General features: G+C 35.7%; 1 protein-coding gene across 4 annotated transcripts in view; it reads left to right on the plus strand.

The window, feature by feature from the left end:
• Window positions 1-19,136, plus strand: part of OLA1 (Obg like ATPase 1) — a 102,606-nt gene that overhangs the window by 55,171 nt on the left and 28,299 nt on the right. For all 4 annotated transcript variants that reach the window (XM_075756630.1, XM_075756631.1, XM_075756632.1 and 1 more), the window contains 2 exons: window positions 6,761-6,841; window positions 7,105-7,202. In XM_075756630.1, coding sequence (XP_075612745.1) covers window positions 6,761-6,841; window positions 7,105-7,202 — 179 coding nt within the window. The remainder of the gene's footprint in view (window positions 1-6,760; window positions 6,842-7,104; window positions 7,203-19,136) is intronic.

The following is a 19,136-nucleotide window of genomic DNA, read 5'->3' on the forward strand; positions in this document are numbered from 1 at the left end:
ATGATGTCAGTTGGGAATTTTCACCTTTCTTTCATTCCAAGTTGAAGATAGATACAGTGATGAATTGTATTATTTTTTTTTTTTGCCAGTTTCTTTCGTCTCCTTTTGTGAGGAGAGTTTAAGAGGCCAGTTTGTTCTACTGGAGACGGGAGGGAAGGAGCAGCGTATGCATACACTGTTGACATACTTTTCTGCCAATGGCAGTTGCAATTAGTAACTTAAATGTTAAATCACAGGGAATCAAGAAAATATTTATATTCTTAATGCATATAATTATGCCTAAAAATCTTTAGTGGACCATTTACTGTGCTTAATGTGGTATTTAGAGGAAATTAAAGTTCATTCTGGAGAACATTTTGAATGTAACAGGAAAATATTCATGGCAGATGTTTGTGAATTAATCAGTAGTAAAGACTGACTTAAAAGTACATAATGTGTAAATACACATTTGGATTTCTTTTGGTATTATTAATAGACTAAGAGAAGTCAATGTTTAAATACTTTCTGTCAAGGCTGATCTTTCCTGCGTAGTTTTGAACAGTGTCTTGAAGCAATGACTTTTGTAAATAATGTCTGTCCATGTATGTCTAGATCCAAACCCTGATGTAATTTTTAAACAGTATGTACATACACCAAAATAACTCCATATATGAAGCTGTAGTCTGAAAAAGACACCTTTTTCAGTTGGGTTAATTCACATCTAGAGCAAATGCATTCACACATGGATTTATTTGGAAATAAGTGTGTCTAGACTAATGCAGTAAGAAAAGTTTAGTTGAACTCTATGGAAGATGTTTAACTTTACTTTTTCAGTGCAATTTTCCTGTTCTGAATTTCTGAACTGCTAGAAATAATCACTTGTAGATAGAATGCTTTCTGTATTCTTGCCTGCTTTCTTCGAGAAGCTACAAGTGACTATGTAATTTTATGTATAATGCCTTAGAACCCACAAGGATGACCCACACAGGAGAATTTGGGGATTATTGACATGAATTACATTGCCTGGAATGCTTGTAGGATGTTTTGCGTGAAAGTACTTGCTGTGGTTTATAAACATTATTGGCATCTAGCTCTGAGTAAATGTTATATCACGTACAGCTTGTACTGGCTCTGTTAGAGGGTATTGAATAGAGGAAAGGATAATACACTTGTCCTAAATCCATTACTTCTCCCATTGTATTTTTATTAAAGTCAGTGAGCAAGGGAATTGTAAGAGATTAGACATTGTTTTGTACCACAGAGGAGCTCATTGTCACTCCAGTTGATGCAGTACCTGACTTGTTCTCTTTCTTGCACCCAGCTGCTACGGCTTATTTAAGCACTTCGCACAATTGAAAAACATGATCTAGCCTTTTTTTAAAACTGCAAAATTTGTCTTAATTGTCCTTTAAAAATACCACTGTTTCTAAACATTATTTTTACAATATATTCTTATTTTGTAACTTCAACCTCACTCTTTTAAATCGCCAGAAAACCTCAAGGAAAAGTAGAGTGCTGAGGCTATGCTAAATAGAACTGAAAAAGATTTCCAAGGAAAGTCATGAATGGAATGACTGTGGGCACAGTGCACACTGTACACCTTGCATTAACAAGGAAACTGGTGTGCACACAATAAATTGTTTTTGAAGCAGCACAGTTTAACTAGATATGAGTATTCTTTACCTCAAATAGCATAGTTCTCTATCTGTATCTGAAAGACCATCGTAGCTATTTTGAAGGCCAGATGTAATAGTAATTATTACCTAGTTTGATCTCTTGCCTGTTCTGGTTTAATTCACACAATTGTGGTTAAAATAGAATTTATCTCTTAGGGGAAAAAATTAACCTTTATTTAAATATTTTCTAGCTAGAGATAAATTACTGTAACTCGCATAGGCCAGTGATTAATTATCTTTACTGTTTAAAAATAAGACACAGTTTTAGTCTGTCTTTTTCAAGCTTCAAATTTCAGCCACTTGATTTCTGTATGCTAGTGTGAAAAACCCTGTACTATGTGAGTTTTTTGTTAATTATATATATGAAATGCAATAAAAGCATAAGATTTAAGCACACTGAGTCTTCATGTATAAGCACTTTTTCAAAACCTCTTTCTTCAGTTTTTCAGTATTTCAACAGAGTTAAGTGTAGAATTAGTCACATTAGACATTAGCCTATTTATATACTCAAAGATTGTAATAGTCTTTCAGTTACAGTACAGTTCATTTGCCTGTGTCCCTCAAGTCTTCTGAGTCACTCTCACAAGGGGGAAATCTTCTACCTGGTAAATACTTTATCCACCCTCCCTTGTCTCCGACCCAGCAAGTGTACAAACTTGAATTTATTGTATTGAAAAACATTGTTTGCTTTCTGTCTAGCAGTTCTGGTCACTACACACATGATTCATGTTGTTAGTAATTAACTGTTCTCAGAATCTGTGTCACTAATGTGGTCTTTTTTAGGCTGTTGATGAAAGATGATAACTAGCAAAATGCAAATAATTTGTTTGGAGTGCCACCAGAAACATACTCATTGGAGTTTCTATTTACAGTTACATTCTGAGACCTACTAGTTAGGTGGTGTTGAATCCATTTAGTGTATACAGTGTTTTTTGAGTTAAATACCTTACATCACTGAGCCAGATTCCTTAGGAAGTCTGAATATATTAATTACATGCTACTACCTTCATTATTGAGATGCTATGCTGTTGGACTCCTGTATAAAAAGAGCTATAGGTAACATTTTAGGTACTCCTTATAGCTTTTCTGAGGAGCAGAGCAGTGAAAATCATAGAATTTTGGACAATTGAAACATTTTAATTGAAAAGGTATTTAACTGTTTTTGAAGTGTTTACAGGGAGCTGGGCAGTTATTACATCTTGGAAGTTTTGAAGGGAATGAGTAAGGTGCTGAGAAACACCCCATACTTCCCAGAAACATCTCCTTTGGGGGTAAAAAGCCTACTGTACTCACAGTTACTCTCTGTAGTAGCGGAGTCTTTTGCACTGCCCACAGAATCACGGAGAATTCACTGGCACTTTGAAGTGTGACGTGATAATCCTTACAACTGCTTACTTCTTTATTAAATTTGCGGAAGTTAATTACATGCCCTGCTAATTTACAACAAAAACCTCACAATTCTTTGATGCCAAGTAGGCAAGTGAGTTTTCCAAGCTTCACTTTAGTCCCTCATGCTGTAAGAAAAATTTGGCATTGGCACACATTACTACTGTCATCCATCCAGAGAGTTTATTAATGTATGCACATTTTCTTACACAGTAGTGTCTCGTGAGCATGTCTTGATAAATCTCCTAAATGCAGTTTAAATGTATTTTATACTGTTGGGACTTACTGTTAAAGTCCTGCTTAACATTTGTGGGTTGACTACTCGCTGCCTTTGGAAAATAAATTAAAATCACTGTATTGCATATGGCTAAATATACTGAGTAGTCGCATGTGCTAAATATATTGCCAAGGATATAGTCAGAAATTAACTGATGTTTAAAACAGTGGTATTTGATATTCATGAAGTTTGCTGTATTTCATAGGCCTTGACAACTTCCGAGTAAATTGGAATTTGGAGGGGGTTTTGGTGGCTTTTTAAATGGTGCTTGCTATAATGTTGCTAGCTGAAAAACGGAACAAGAATAGCCCTTTCATCAAACAAGGAGAAGTGGATCATTCTGCTGGTGACAGCTTGACCTCGAAGTGTGCAACTGGGGAGGCCAGATCTAATGAAACAAAGTGGATCATTGCTCTGTATTCTGTTATTAAGCATCTTGGAGTTAACTAGAGTAATGATTAAATGTGTTTAAATTACTGTTACAATGATAGCAAAGATAAAAAGGTCAGTTCATACTCTTTCACCAGGCCTAAACAGAAGCAATTAATCAAACTCAAAATGGCGCTATAAGAGATAGAACCTGAAAATGTGCTTTTTGCTTTTTTGTGTGTTTGTTAGAGTATTGGGGCAGCTGAGTGAAAAAGAAACATGTGGAAATAGTTGCCTTACTTCATACTATCATTAGTATTTAACGATTTCTTGTTAAGGGATCACATTAAATCTCATTTAAATGGGATACCACCATTGATGTGGGGGAATCTGAGTTGTCTGTCCCTTTTTGTTTTGTTTTGTTTCTGGATTGTTTGCCTTACATTTTGTGTGGTGGAAATGCCCAGATAGTCCATCAGAAAAAAATTGACTTTGAATAATTATTTCTACATTTTTTTTCTTTGTGTCTTACTGCCTCACCAGCTTCAGACATAAATGCTGTATTTGCTTATAAGTTTCTGTCCTCTTATCTAAAGAAAGTTTTCCAATACTTTGCCACCTTCTCTGTAAAATCAAAATAAAATTGCAAGTATACAGCTGTCGGTTCTCCCCAGCATATTCAGTTGTTGGTCAGCCTTCCCTGCAGAAGTTAGCCATGTAATTACTCCTTTAGAACAACAGTTGCAAACAGCATCAAGTCAGGTACCTAAATGAGGACTCTGAAAAATTAGGTTTGTGCCAGAACCGGTTTGGATGTGTCACTGTAGGTAGCAGGTGAATGTGGAAGAGAAGTTCTGATTGGCAATGATGTGCTTAGATAGGCTTTAGAAAGGGCAAGCTTTATTTGCTTTATTGGCTTTGATAACTTGTGCTATAATGTTTTTTCTGTCAATTTTTTACAGACTCCAATTAATACGCAATATTGTGTTGCTGCTGTGGGGGAACTGTAATGCCGAAAGCCATGTGTTAGGTGCCTACAGAATTAGTTAAAAACCTGAACTAGTGTGTAATTGGAATTCCTTCACTGCTGAACAGGAATCTTGGAGATTGAGTTGATTTTTATATATCTCTTTAAACAAAAGCTGAGGATAAAGATCTTAAATGAAGAGTACCTATTGGAAGAATTGCTTCCTTTATCTTGTTTATACTGGTTAATTAAAAAATAAAAAGCATATAGGGTTAAAGATAAGATGGTACCACTGTTTTCTTCTTTACATGTAATCTTGTTGCATGTCTCTACATAAGCTGTTCTGGCCACTCATCATAGTAACCAGCTGGGCCATTTCACCTGCTGGAGCCATTAAAGAGGACTCTCTCCCCCTAGATTAATCCCCTCCGACATTAGTTTTTTGCTCTGACAACTGGAGCAGGCATTCAGAATTTGCAGGTGGCCAGTGTGACGCACATAATTGCCTACAATTTTAGGCAATGAATAAAAATGGTCTACATTACTTGTCAAAGGTTGTATATGCAGTGCCAAGTGAGATCTATGGGAAGCCTTTTAGGGTTTAAAGAACAGTTAATAGCAAAGCTGCACAGTGCTTTTTTAATCATAATGCATTTGTAATATAGCACTTTGATCTTCTCCTTGTAGGAAATGGTGTTATATTAGCCACTTTTAAACATTTATGAGTGAAATTCAGTTATAGGAGAGTAAAAGTGATTATTCTTAGGCAGAACATGTTAGATTTCATTAAAAGTTTTAGCTTGCCCCTTCCTTGTTAAAATCTGTGGGGAGTCCTGTTCCTGGAGAGTTTCAAATCAGGATCTGAAGATTTAGAAGAGCTTTTTCTTTGTTTTTCACTAAAGCAACTACAAGACTAGAAAAGGCTGTAGTAAATACTGATGTTATTTGTGGTTGTTTATAAATGTACTTCAGCCACTTAGCACAAAACACAAAAAATGTTGTGTGCTCAACGGTTGAGGGAATGTTTCCTTGTATTTTAAAGATCTTAATTCTTGGTTGTGTCAATTATAACCCAAAAAAATGCATTATTTAAAGCATGATCATAAATTATCTACAACAAAAAAATAGGCGACTCTAAAATGTACTACTCCTAGAAGAGCCAAGTCTGACCTTTCAGACCCAAGAGCCTTTTATTAACACCTGCCTGTAAGGAGAACCGTGCCACACGCAGCTTTCAGATTCACGACCACAAAACTGATGAGGAAAGGCTTGAAGGGTTCAGTTTGTGTCACTTGCTGTTTGCCGTTTCCATTTCACAGATGATTAATCTTTCTGTGAAGAAAGGCCAGAGAAACAAAGCACATTGGGCTCTTCCTGCAGTTACTCCTTCTGAATGCACACTAGCTTGCTAACTAAAAGGCCTTTAGATTTCCTGCCGAGAGAGATGTTCTGAAAGTGAATGCAGCTGGTTGGAGGTCACCAGTGCAAGGCTCTTGCCATTGTGTAATGGAGGCTTTGGCAGGTTTCATTTTGGGGGGGAGGGAGAAGGTGTTGGCGAAAAATTAATGTGGAATAAAAAGGGCTTTGGCCATTTGAATTAATTTCTTGAAGGGTGGATCATCAATAATAGGCTCAATTTCTTTTGCTCACAATTTAAAAAAAAAAAATATATTTGCTGTGGTTTTTCCCACCCATTCCCTTTTCTTAATGGTATGTTTATGTTGTACGTGGTCTCTCCCGCTGGATGCTGAAATGTCGCGTCTTACTGAGTTTGAAAAGCAATCTAAAATGTACTGATTTTTACATATATTTTATAAGCTCTGCTAATTTTTTGTGGTGGCGAGAGATGATACTTGAGTATTGTGTATTTAACTTCCTAATGATGGGATTTGTTTTGCTTTAACTGTTGATACTACTCTTTAGTGACTTTGGAAGCAGCAATTTCTATTTTTCTGGGAGAGTAAAAATTTGTTTTTAAAAGGTATTAGCTAATTTTTAATTTGTGTGTATGTTTTGAATCTTTATATATACACGTGTTGTTTATGGAAGAGAATGGTCTGATATCCAGCTGAATTTTTGACTTTGTTTTTTCTTGATCTTGTGTAGGATGTAATGTGCAAAATCAAGACATGGGTAATAGATGAAAAGAAAGCTGTCCGCTTCTATCATGATTGGAATGACAAAGAGGTAGGCTATAAACATTATCCCATGAATTGAGTTCTAATTTTTGCTACCTGTTACTGTCTTTTTTTTAAAGGTTTTTTTAGATTTCATATTCATAGTATGTTGAATGTTAAATTTATTAACCAATTCTGTGTTTATCAGCACTCTATGTATTATACTTTAATTGTGTTGCCTTCTCAGACATGCCTTGAGGAAAATAGCAATGAAATTAACTCAAGTTGGTATACCTTGTTTTTAAAATTGTCCTCCTGTATTTTCACTTGTAGATCGATGTTTTGAACAAACATTTGTTTTTTACTTCAAAACCGATGATCTACTTGGTTAACCTCTCTGAAAAAGACTACATTAGAAAGAAAAACAAGTGGTGAGTGTGTTCAGGTTAAATACCTAAATTCATGTTTCTGTTTCACATTTTTCAATGGTGAATAATTCCTTGCGCATTAAGATCACCAAGGATATTAATTAAAATAGGAATGAGAACTAATGTTGCACTTTTGTTACTTGTTATGCTCCCGTTGACATGCTGCTTGAGTACAATGCATATGGCAAAACCCTGAATAAAAGTGCGGAGAAGAAAAGAATATGCTTTCCTTCCTTACGTTTCTACATGAATCCATTAACTGTGAAGAAAATAGATTTGATTTAGAAGTACTGATTTAAATAAACATATGGTTTTATCATGTTATATAATGCTGATTTTCTGAACAACATCTTTTTCATTCCAGAGGAATGAATTGAACGCCAGAGGACTAAAGCTATGCGAGTTGCACAGAAATCTTTCAAACTGTTGCAAAATTGCACATTTTAACAGTACTCTTCTGTTTGCAGTTGAGTGCCTGGCTTCCTTGCCACTGCTTGCACTTTGCTCATGGTTTACAGGCCTGTTTTGATGGGCTTTAAAGCCACAAACAGCGGAGATTTTAGTCAAGTATTTTTGACATCAATATTATGACTTAAGTACCTGATGGTTACGAAATCAACCTATCAGGCATTCAATGAACTGGATGAAGATCCAGTCCTAACATAGTAGACATATGGTGGGAATCTGCTGTTGAGAAGTACAGTGTTTAGCATTTCCCTGGAAGCTCTAAATGGGATAAATACTTAGTTTTTGGAGGAGGGAACAGATTAAGTAGTATACAATGAAGAAAAATCTATAGCAGTATATTTAGTTTAAAAAACCCAACCAGACAAAAACCTTTTCTTTGTTTTCAGATCTTTAAACACTGTACTTGTGAGATACTTTGAAGATGTATAAGCGTATGTTTGTGAACAGATATATGCATGTAACTCATCCAAACAAATCAAAAGTATCTAAAGCGGAATATCTGAATTCTCCTAAAGTACACCCTCTGTTTCTCCCTGTACTTCATTAAGTACTTAGATGCACATGGTTTCAATTTTCCATTAAAAATTCTCATTTCCATATGATATCAAAGAGTGAGAAGGCTTTAAACTGAAAAATAAACATTCATAGACTGGAAGCCAAAACAATAATTAATGTCAGATGGTTAACTCCAATAAATCATTAGAATAAATTCTGTGAAATTACTGCAACTAAAACTGTCCTTTTGATACTCCAAGACATTTTGTGTTAGTATTAAAGAACAAAATTTAACCTATTTTATAGCAAACCCTCTCAGCCCAAAGCACAGACTTTGGAATAAACTTGAAAACCGATGTAATAATGCAAGCTTTTCGTGTTTGGCCAATTTTTATAATTTTAAATTAATTTGTTCCTCCTTTTGAATGTTTTTTGGATATGAGGATTTAAACATTAAAAGTGGTTCTACTCAAGGAAGTCTTTAAAATCAGGATAGTAGTATTTGCTCTGTTATTGTCAGGTGATATTTTTTCGAAGTATAAATGTTGAGGTTTCCTAAGGTTTGCTCTAACAGTACAGATGTGGAAGTTTGTGTGAAAATCGATGAGTCGGTTTCCCTGTCCAAAAAAGGATCCTCGCACCTGTATTTGGATGATTACAGGTAGAACTCACTGGCTCTAATTGTACAGTAAATACCATTTCCCAGACCCTAATGGTAGACAGACTACTTAGGAGACGCCAGTCTGTGATTTAGCTGTCGCCAGTCACCCCATGTTTTTTGTGAGACTAGTTGTGATGATGACATAGTTAAACCCAATTGAAAGCAAATCTGTTGATAAATTGCAATTTTTAATTTGTAAAAAATCAGATGTTCAAGTTGAGGAGTCATATAATGAAATGGTTTAACTGTTTCTACTACAATTAATGATTCAGTTTTTTTAAAAGTATACCCAGATCTCATGGATGTGAGCGTGATTGTAGCTGAAAGATCAAAGCCTGGGTAGCTGAGTGATGTTCCAGAAGAGAATTTACCACATAGCCATTTTCAGTACAGTTTCTGCCTCCTGCTGTTCCTATTTTCCCTCAAGCTAGCCATTGACTACCCCCTGTGCATCCCTGCTCGTAAAAAATGATTGAGGAAGTATTTGTCATGTATTTATGAGTGGGAAACATTGTGTGATAGGGAAAGGCATCTACTAGAACCAGAAAGATTGCCATTTTCTTTCATTCAGCCACTCTGCCACAGCTTTAAATCCTCTGTTTATGCAACATAGCTTTTATATTTAAGAGCAGAATAAATGTTTTCTATGAAGGATGCTAACAGTAGGTTTTTGTCATTTGCGTGGTGCACGCAGATGTAAATGATTAGAATATATTTTACTGTTAGATGCCACTTAATTTGTGATTTTTGTTATTATTTTGAGGAGTAGAGGTTCATATTTGAAATGCAAGCCACATTTAGACTAGTTGTTCAACTTGAAAAAGTTTCTTTCTGAGCTTAATTCGTATTGTTACTATAACAAAAGTAAGGTTAATGCAGGAAACGCTCAGCAGTAAAATGTTTTCGTAAGACTTTTACAACTATAAAAGTGTTTAAAACAGCAAAGGAGAAGAGAGGCATTTGGATTGTGGGTAGAGAGGAAAACTAAAATTGTCTTTGTTTTACTGGGTCACTCTTTCAGAATTAATGAACATTTTAATTGTTATTTAAAACACACTTACATTTAAGTGCTAACATGTTATTTTTCAATCCAAGGAAAGAAGAAAACACTGTGAAAGATAGGACTATTGTGTGTTTGAGTAGGTGTATTGACCTTTTGAAAGATGTAAAAACTGGAAGGGATCCAAGCAGTTACTTGCTGGTTTTAACAATGTTGAATTAGTCATTCAGTTGATTTATGATTAAGACCTAGCCCCTGAAGAGAAGCTGACATGGCAGCTGTGTTAGTTGCACTTGTGTTATGATCAGATGACAGTAATCATGATGTTGTATGGGGGAATCCACTGAAACCATTCTTACTACATATTGCTGTGCGCGAAATGAATACTTAAGCCCTTCTTTTAATAATTCCTATTGGTTTTTTACATGGATCTAGTACCGTAACATGGTATACATGTATTCAAGTTTTACCATGAAAGTATTCTAAATAAGCCTATTAATTTTCATTTAAAACTGCTTTCTGAGTCACAGGATGTCACATAAATCCAGGACATGAGATTTATCAGCCCTTCACCTAATTAAAGGTTTACATTTTAGTCTTGCTAAAGAAGGTGCTTTTAGCGGGTCATAATATGGAATCCAATTATGAACTATATTGAGCTAATTAATGAGCAGATGTAGTGGACCATGCTTAGAATACTGTTTGGTTAAGTATTTTGGACTTACTCTTTGCAGTGAGCACCAGGAATTCTGTACATGTCAAAGCTACATAGACTGATCTTTCGACTCAGCCTCTCAGGTCTAAACAAGTGAATTTGTCATGCTATGCATAGACTGTAATTTAAAGAGCTGATTATGCTGCTAAAGATTTTCCAATATAGCATCAGAACTAAGTCATCTGAGGCTTAATACTGATTTTTGAACATTGTTTTCTCTAATATAATTCAGACCTGTTGAGTAGTATCCAAATGTGTGTTAACGTTATTTTCGAGGGGTTGTTTCTCAAAATGTTCTGGTGGACATTCTGTTAACAAAAATAAGGTGGATGTTGATGGGATAGGGTACCTCTCTTGAAGTATCTTACTCCTGTGTATTTATAAAGGTCGTATATGTCATAATAAATAACCTTTTCCCCATTAATTTGTTTATGGCATGATTAGGCATTTTCAGGCATAATTAGGTCAGATGAAAGGTCGGTCTTTTCTGGTATCATGTTTCTGACAGGCCACTAACAGATGTCTAGGGAAGATTATAGGAACAGATTAAGCAAACAAGAGTGTATGCGTCCAGCTTCTTGCAATCTGTTATTGTAGAACTGACTGAGCCAGATATAATATGCTTGTGGTTAATAATTTTTGACTCCATTTTTATTCTATGAATTTAGCCATTGACCTTTTGAACCCAAGTATACATTTGGCATCCCAATATCCTGGAGCAGGGACTTCCACAGTTTAACTATGTGCTATATGGAGAAGTACTTCCTTATGCTTGTTTTGGATCTGCCACATCATAATTTCATTTGATGCTCCTTAGATCTTGTAGTATGAGAGTGAATAATCCTTTTCTATTCATCTTTTCCATATTGCTTCAGATGTTCCAAATATTAAAAAAAAAGGGGAGGGGGAGAATCTGACAAGAAGAAAGAAATGCCAAGGGTAAAGTACGAGGAAGACTTAATAGGCTTGAGTATGAATTAACCTGCTTCACTCAGTCTTTCACTTTTAAACTAGTTAGGAAAGAAAGTTATTATCTGGTGGTAAATGGAGACTTGGTGTTCTTGGTTGTATTTCTGTGGGTATGTGCCCAGTGGTAGAATAGATCTAATAGCTGTGTGTTCCCTGTCTTAGCAAAAGAGCAAGGCAATGTCATGTGCTGGTAGAGCAAAAGGATGGTGACAGGAGAAGAAATGCTATTCAACAACAACAAACTATGCTCCCAAACCTCCCCTTCTACCCTTAAATAATGCCTGATTTTTAGAGAAGTCCTAGAGAGACTTTTTTTGTACAGACTTCTTAGATTTGTTAGCAATAAATATTTGATCTCTGTGTAAAAAAACAAAACAAAGAAAAATTAGAGTGAAAGTTCTTAGCATTTTACCTGCATTTTGGTTTAAGACCGTTCAAAAAGACCTTTTAAGAACCAAAAGCAACAAATTAATAAAAATGGCAGTATTAACATGATATACCTTGAAGCAAAACGTGATTTAACAAGCAATATATGGATATATGTATTTAAGAATCTTAGTAAATAAATTCACAGGAAATAAAGCGAAGGGGAAAGAACAGCTGGAGGCCAGCTCCATCTCTTACAACTAGAAATATGGTGACTACATAAAAGTGTGAAACAGCTCCATCTTAGTCCCACTGAAACACGATCCCCTTCCACTGTCCAGGTTTCAGCCCTTTCCAAATGATGTCTGAAATAGATGAACTATGCAATTTTTCTAAAACAAAAAAAAATTCCCATTTGGATCAAATACCTAAAAGTTGTTCACCTTCTAAAAGGAGGGTTGCTGCTGTTAATGAACCTCTGCAGTGCAGAGACAATCAGAATTACATCACTTTCATATGTGGTATATAGTCTTAAACCAGCTACAACCTTTAGAGCAAACAGTTATTTGCAAATACCAGTGTATTAGTGGTGTAGCAAGATACCTGAGTGAGGGCAGAATGCAGTTTTCTCTATCTTCAGCTTCTGAATTATATTTGTTTTCTGAATTACATTAAGTTTATATTTAAATATACTGTAGGTCATAGTCATGGATGTTTAGGCAGATCAATTTTATTCTTATAAATATTTTTCAGAATATATTTGATGTAGAATTCTTTAAATCATAAGTTGTAATGCCATCATGGTGTTGAGATGTTTTCTTGACATAGCTGCTTACTGATTTTAAGGCTGTCTTCTATGCTGACAGATTTGGAAAAGTTATAATTTTTAAAATATTGCACTTCTTGTCCCTGCCTTACAACTGAAATGTTCTTTTAAAAATATTAAAAGATTATTTATATTATCTGTGTATAAATGGAGTTGCGCACACAAGTTGTGAAGTCAGATACTCGAAGTTAACAAGATCTAGAATTTAGGCTTCCTGTTGCACCTTTACTGCCAATTGAGACCGAGTACCTTACAGTTCAGGTTGTTCCAGCTAGAGGATAGCATATGTTTTCCACAGAGCACCTACTTACTTTAGTAGGGGATAGTACATACTGTTTACTTAATAAACAGTTATGCTTTATTATGTTTTATACAAATTAATGATTACAAATTCCTTTTTCATCCATCACCCTAATTGCAGTCTCTCTTCTTTCCAGCACCTTTGCCTGACATTGCCAGTTGACTTCTTGTAGTCTTCTGTCTTACCAATGCCAGTGACTTTTCAGTTGTTCTGCCTATCCCAAATTTTTTTCCACACCCTTTTCCTAGCTGATGTGTTCTTTGTGGGTCTTTGCCAGATTGTCGCTCCCTTTTCTCTGGTTTCATCCCGTTCTTGCTGGCTTAGTTCCAGTCAACTCCTTTGGTCTGTGATTCCTTTCACCAGACTTCCTGCTTTGCTTTGCTTTCCTTTCCTTTGCCTCCCTCTCTGGAGTCCTCCCTCCGTTTGAATGTGAATGCGTGTGTGGACATGTCTCTGAGCATGGGGAAAATGGGTCCCTGCTTTCAGCTCTGTTGTGTAACCTTGCCCCAGACACAAAAACACCTGCCAGGAAAAGTCTAGCTTCACTCCAGTGCTCCGCTTGCATGTGAGTGCTGTGGATTATAGAAAGAGATTAAATTGCTGAGACGCTTCAGTGTTAAATTTATCAGTTTTACTGCTAAGGACATGAATTTCTGATTTGGATGTAGTTTTGCACAAATGTGACGATTTATTTCTGATACCGAGTTTGCTGTGTGCCAAACGTAAAGTCTTGGCTCCTAAGCATTAGGACAGTAAAATTTTTCAAATAAAATGTTTCTGGGATGTTTTAAAAATGGGCAATGCTATATAGTGAAGCTGGTTTAGAAAATTTCAGTCCACCTGGCTACAACATGGGAGTTATAAATAGCTAAAGCGTAGGTTGTGAAGTCAGGAAATTTACTCAATAATTTACTTAGGATATATTGAGTCTTGCAACTGTTTAAAAGGGTGATGGTGGTGGAGGGGAGCTTGGTTTTTGGGAAGGCCTGTCCTGAGCAGGTAGAGGTAGCTTCAAGCTATTCTTACAACTGATCAAAGGCTGCAGACTGTAGAGAGCAGAATGACCAGAGTAATGAACAACAGTTTTTGCAATGTGAGTGATGGTTGACAGCCCAGCATACCACAACACCAACCACCAGCCCAACACAGCCATACCCCAGCGAGCCTCTCGTATTCTCTGAGAGCATCCGTGTGTGTCAAGCTGATTATACTATCAGAATAGCGCGAAAGAACTATGTATTAACACTTCATATCAGTAAGGCTGTGCTGAGTGAAAGCAGCTATAAGTAACTTTTCAACTTCATTGCTGTGTGTATGATCCCTGTCTTACTAGCTGCATGTCATACCAAACCTCCTTTTGAACAACTCAGCTTTGCTTCCCATCTTCTGTTCCTTTTCTTCTTGTCTCTCCAGATGCTCTTCTCAGTGTTTTTATTTTTCTGGCTGTCATCACCATAATTTCTGAGCTGTTTATACACAGTTCTGTGGGTGCTGTTGTAATGCTGAACAACCACAGCTTTGAGTTCAGATACTCCACCAGTTTTATAGTCAGTTTGTGTAGTCTTACAAATTGCCACCTACTAACAATACTTTTTTAAATCTGCCATGGCAGTTCAGAGAATCAAGTAATTTGTGTGATATTTTATTTAAACACTTGGACTTCCACAGAAAAATGGTATGTGGTGACATTGTCAAAGACAGTGATGCAAACTTTGTTGCAAAATCATTGCAATACGAGGTGTTCCTGACTCTGGATGCATCATGAGGTACAACATCCTTTTCAGACTTCAGTCTGTTTAAAACTGAAGCATGCTTAAACTGCTCAGAAACAAACCTGAGATGCAAAGATATGTCTGAGTATAGATTTTGTTACTATGTAGTGGATATGGAGAAAGCGACTAATAAATAACTGCTCTTCTTTCTTCCCAGTATGATATGTAAAGGGCCGGCTTCAATTTTCTACTACTTACTTTCCAATGTTTGGGAAGTTTGTGCTTTATGCCTCAGTTTTCCTTACTATTTCCCTAAAAGTGTTGATGCTAGTGAAATCACAGACAAAATTTTTTTGGGAAATGTTCTCTACTTTAAAATCAAGTTACCCAATAAAAATATTGATATTGTCTAGTAATTGGTTTGTTGTTGTTGTTTTTTTTTTCTCCTGTAATTATATCAGTGATTTATCTCCTGAATGATGTCTACAAAGAAACTGTATGTTCTGTCAGTCTTCTTTTTCAAAGGCTTTCCAAATGTGCTTGGAGTGATTTAAGTGTATGTTGTATGTAGTTGTGGTCTTTCACTGAATGCTGCTGTCACAGACTAAGCTGGCTAAGCAGTGTGCTGCTTGCTTGCCTGAATGCAGATTTCTAGTTCTTTGAATCAATTCTTTAGAATGCTTCCCTCTTATTTACTGTAGGTTAGAGCATAGCTTTTGACAGTGTAAAGTTTTATATAGTTTTACTGTATTAGTTTTACTGGCAACTAAATGAGTTTGGGATTTTCAGTAGCTAGATTTCTTTTTTGATACTCAGATTTTTAGCTTCAGACTATTTCACCTTGCTTTTGATGGCATATGTTTTTTAGATTCAGACTAGCTTCTCTTTAGGAGAACAAGCATCTCTCATAGTACTCCAAGCCAGTGAAGTCTTAAACACTGAAGTGGTAAAAGTGAAGCAGAAACAAGTTTTTTTTCCACTTGTCTTTGTTACAGAATGGAAGAAAGGGGAAGGGTAAGCAACTTAAGCAGCTTTTATATTAAGAACCAGATTCTGTAATTTACAGTGTGTCCCAGTTCAGAATGGTTAGTCCTGATCATCATCAGTGCAACCCCATCAACAGGTCCTCAGAGATTTTGGAGGAGACTAGAGTACTAACCGCCATATCAGTGTTGTCATCTGTCTACAGTATTGTTACCTTAGATACAGATTTGAAATCCTACTTGCAATGATAAGTAGTCCAGTAGTGATTTCACTCTTACTCAATTTTGAGTAAAGCAGTTTGATTGTGCATGTAAGCACTGTAGATGTTTGTGTCAAAATCCCTTTCACATTTCCATGTTACTAATGAAGAAGTAGAACACTTCTTGTTTCCTTATTCTTTTGTTGTGCATATTATAAGCACAGCCACCTTCACTGTGGTGATGTTTGGATATGATAATATTGATGAAAGAGAAGGAAGTAAGGCGAAGTAGTTTACATGATTAAATTTCCAGGGATAAAGATTATTCTTAGATTGAAAATGAGTGTCTAAATCTACTTGGAGAAGACGAGCTCTGTTCTGCATTTTTCTGTTTATTGTTGACTTACAAAAATATTTTATATCTCCTTTGTGATGCAAGTTACCAAGGTCCAGTAAGATTTCTCTCATTGCAGTTAAAATCCTATCTGCTATAATATGCCATAGCTGAATCAAGTTACCTTTTTCTGCATATATATGAACCTCAGGAGGATTTTGACAGGGAAAGAGGGGTAGGAATTGATCTACATATGCCATGGTTTGGTTTATGAGCTCAAAGAATAACTTGAATTTGTCACATTAATGAGCAGGTCTTATCCTAGAAAGTAGGATTTTATTATTTTTTTTAAATAAAGGGGTTTTTTCCCCTTTTTTGCTTTACAAATCAGCTAATAGAGAATTGTGCAAGAGATTATTATTCTTGATAGTAGTTGTTTATTCCTAAGTTATTGTACATTGTTACTTATTATTACTTATTAATTTATTGAGCCCTGTGCCTTTCAGAATGAATGTGTATTGTTAGCCTGTCTTTGTCCACCAGACAACATAGAAACAGAAGTTATGCACAGTCCATAAGCAAATTACTCTTTCAAATCAAGGGGAAAATAGATACTATGAGTATGTGTCCCCAGCTTTTAACATCTGTTGGGTCATTATTATATCTGACATGGCATTTAAAAACCACCAGCTGGAGAGGGACTGTTTACAAGAGCATGTAGTGATAGGACAAAGGTTAATGGTTTTAAACTGAAAGAGGGTAGATTTAGATTAGATACTAGGAAGAAATTCTTCTCTATGGGGGTGGTGAGGCACTGGGACTTTTCAGTAGCTAGGTTGCCCAGAGAAGCTGTGGATGCCGCCTCCTTGGCAGTGTTCAAGGCCACATTGGCCTTGGGCAACCTGGTCTAGTGGAGGGGTGTCCCTGCCCATGGCAGGGGGGTTAGAACTAGTTGATCTTTAAGGTCCCTTCCAACCCAAACCATTCTGTGATTCTGTGATTTTTGTGGGGGTCCTATTGAGAATTTGGAAGACAGAGAGGAAGGGTGTGGCATCACTGCAGAGGTGAGTGGCTGTGGTCTCGCCCGGTGTGATGGGAGCGATGCAAGTAGCTCCTTCTCTGTGTTAGGATCCAAAACCTCCTTGCTGCTTGTAACTGGTGCTTTTTGAGAGGAAAGACAGTTTTTCATTCTCATGGTAGACACAAAAACAGTTGTAATAACTGGCAATGAGCTTCCATTTTAGAATTTTTTTTAAGCAAAAATCTGTCTGATAATATTGTCTCCAAGTTTGAAATAGTTACTTGAATTGCTTTTGCAAAAAACATCTGTATGGATTTGGATTGGGTGTTACAATCAGTATCACTGTAATAGTGTCTCTTAAACCGTGTCCAAATTAGTAAGTAACTTTTCTTTCATAATCTGTTACTCAGTATTGGTGTATCTGATTTGCAAGTACATGTGTGTACGTCTAAAATTCTGTGTATTGAATTTGTCTAATCATGTCTTGAAACATTTCTTTCTGTCACATGCTAGAGAATTCTGTTAATCTCTTTAAGTTCTTATAGTTGAAGTTAATTTTATTTCACCTACCATTCTTTATCTCACTGCAGTTGATATTTGAGATATTTACAGGGTCTGGGAACAATACTCATCTAGAAATTGTTCTTCATGAATGGTCTGCAGCATCTCCATTCTCTGGGGGAATATTTTATGGATTATTGTTCTGTTTTTTACAAAGAGGGGCTAAATGGGTATGTCAGCCAATCAAAGCCCATTTATTATAAATAGAAAAAAATGTTTAAGAAGGAAGATTCTTTTATACAATTGGAAATACAGGCTGCTGTGGCTTTGGCACTCTTTTTTCAAGTTTACTTTTACTTTGAAGTAAATTCTTTGTTTCACAATTGACAGACTTTTTTTAATTGATTATTTTTAATCTTATGCATTTTATTTGCTTTTGGGATTTTTAAAAATAATTTTCTTTTTAATGTTGCTGTTATTTACAGCTCAATTTTATGTATTAAATATATGGAAACATGTTTTTGTTTAGCTGCTTGTTTTTCCCCAGAAAGATTATTACCTTCTAAAGTTTTGGCAGAGTATTTTATTTTCACAACTTCAGTTTCTTCTAATGACTAAGACTAATGACTAATGTTCAAATTTTGGTAGTCATTAGTTTTACAATGAATGGAAACATGTATCCTTGTTTTGAAACCAGGACTAGATGCTTCTTCATGTTTAAATTGGAGAGGAGAGTTCGTAGTTTATATATATGTTTAGTGGAAGAACTGTCAAACGAGACATTTTGTACGCATATCTTATTATCCTTTATTACCAAGGCTTGACCTTAACTATTGTTAATTTGGAGAGAAGTTAAATAAAATAATGTTTGGAATTTACTGTGCTCTGGCAATAGTTTCTAAAGCCTGAAGAGATGTTTAGAAGATAAGTATTTGAAAGAAAGTAAGTGCATGTACTGGTTTTGTACTTCATTGAGTCGAACAATGAAAATACATTAATCAGATTCACTGTATATCGAGTCTCTTGTTCTCGTGCACTGGCACGGTGTTACACTTCCAAAGTGAAAATGTATTTAAATCCAAACAAATGGCTTTTATTTAAAAAGAAAAAAAAGAAAATCTTACACCTAATACATTGAAAACCTGCACAATGTTGTCGATCTAAAACATGTGATGGTTCTCCCAGCTTATGTTTTATTTCAGAGGCTCATTAAATCATACCTGTTTTTATTTAATAAAATCTTTATGTCCCAGAATACTCAGATTAATGAAGTGTGCGTGTATGTGCATGCGTGTTCAGTTTCCCATAGGATTTTTTAAATTATTATTATTTAAAAATAACTTTATGGAGGGTAAATGTTTGTCTTTGGCTCCCTCTATCTGCCT

The sequence above is a fragment of the Balearica regulorum genome, chromosome 6 (genome assembly GCF_011004875.1).
Source record: "Balearica regulorum gibbericeps isolate bBalReg1 chromosome 6, bBalReg1.pri, whole genome shotgun sequence".
NCBI lineage: Eukaryota > Metazoa > Chordata > Aves > Gruiformes > Gruidae > Balearica > Balearica regulorum.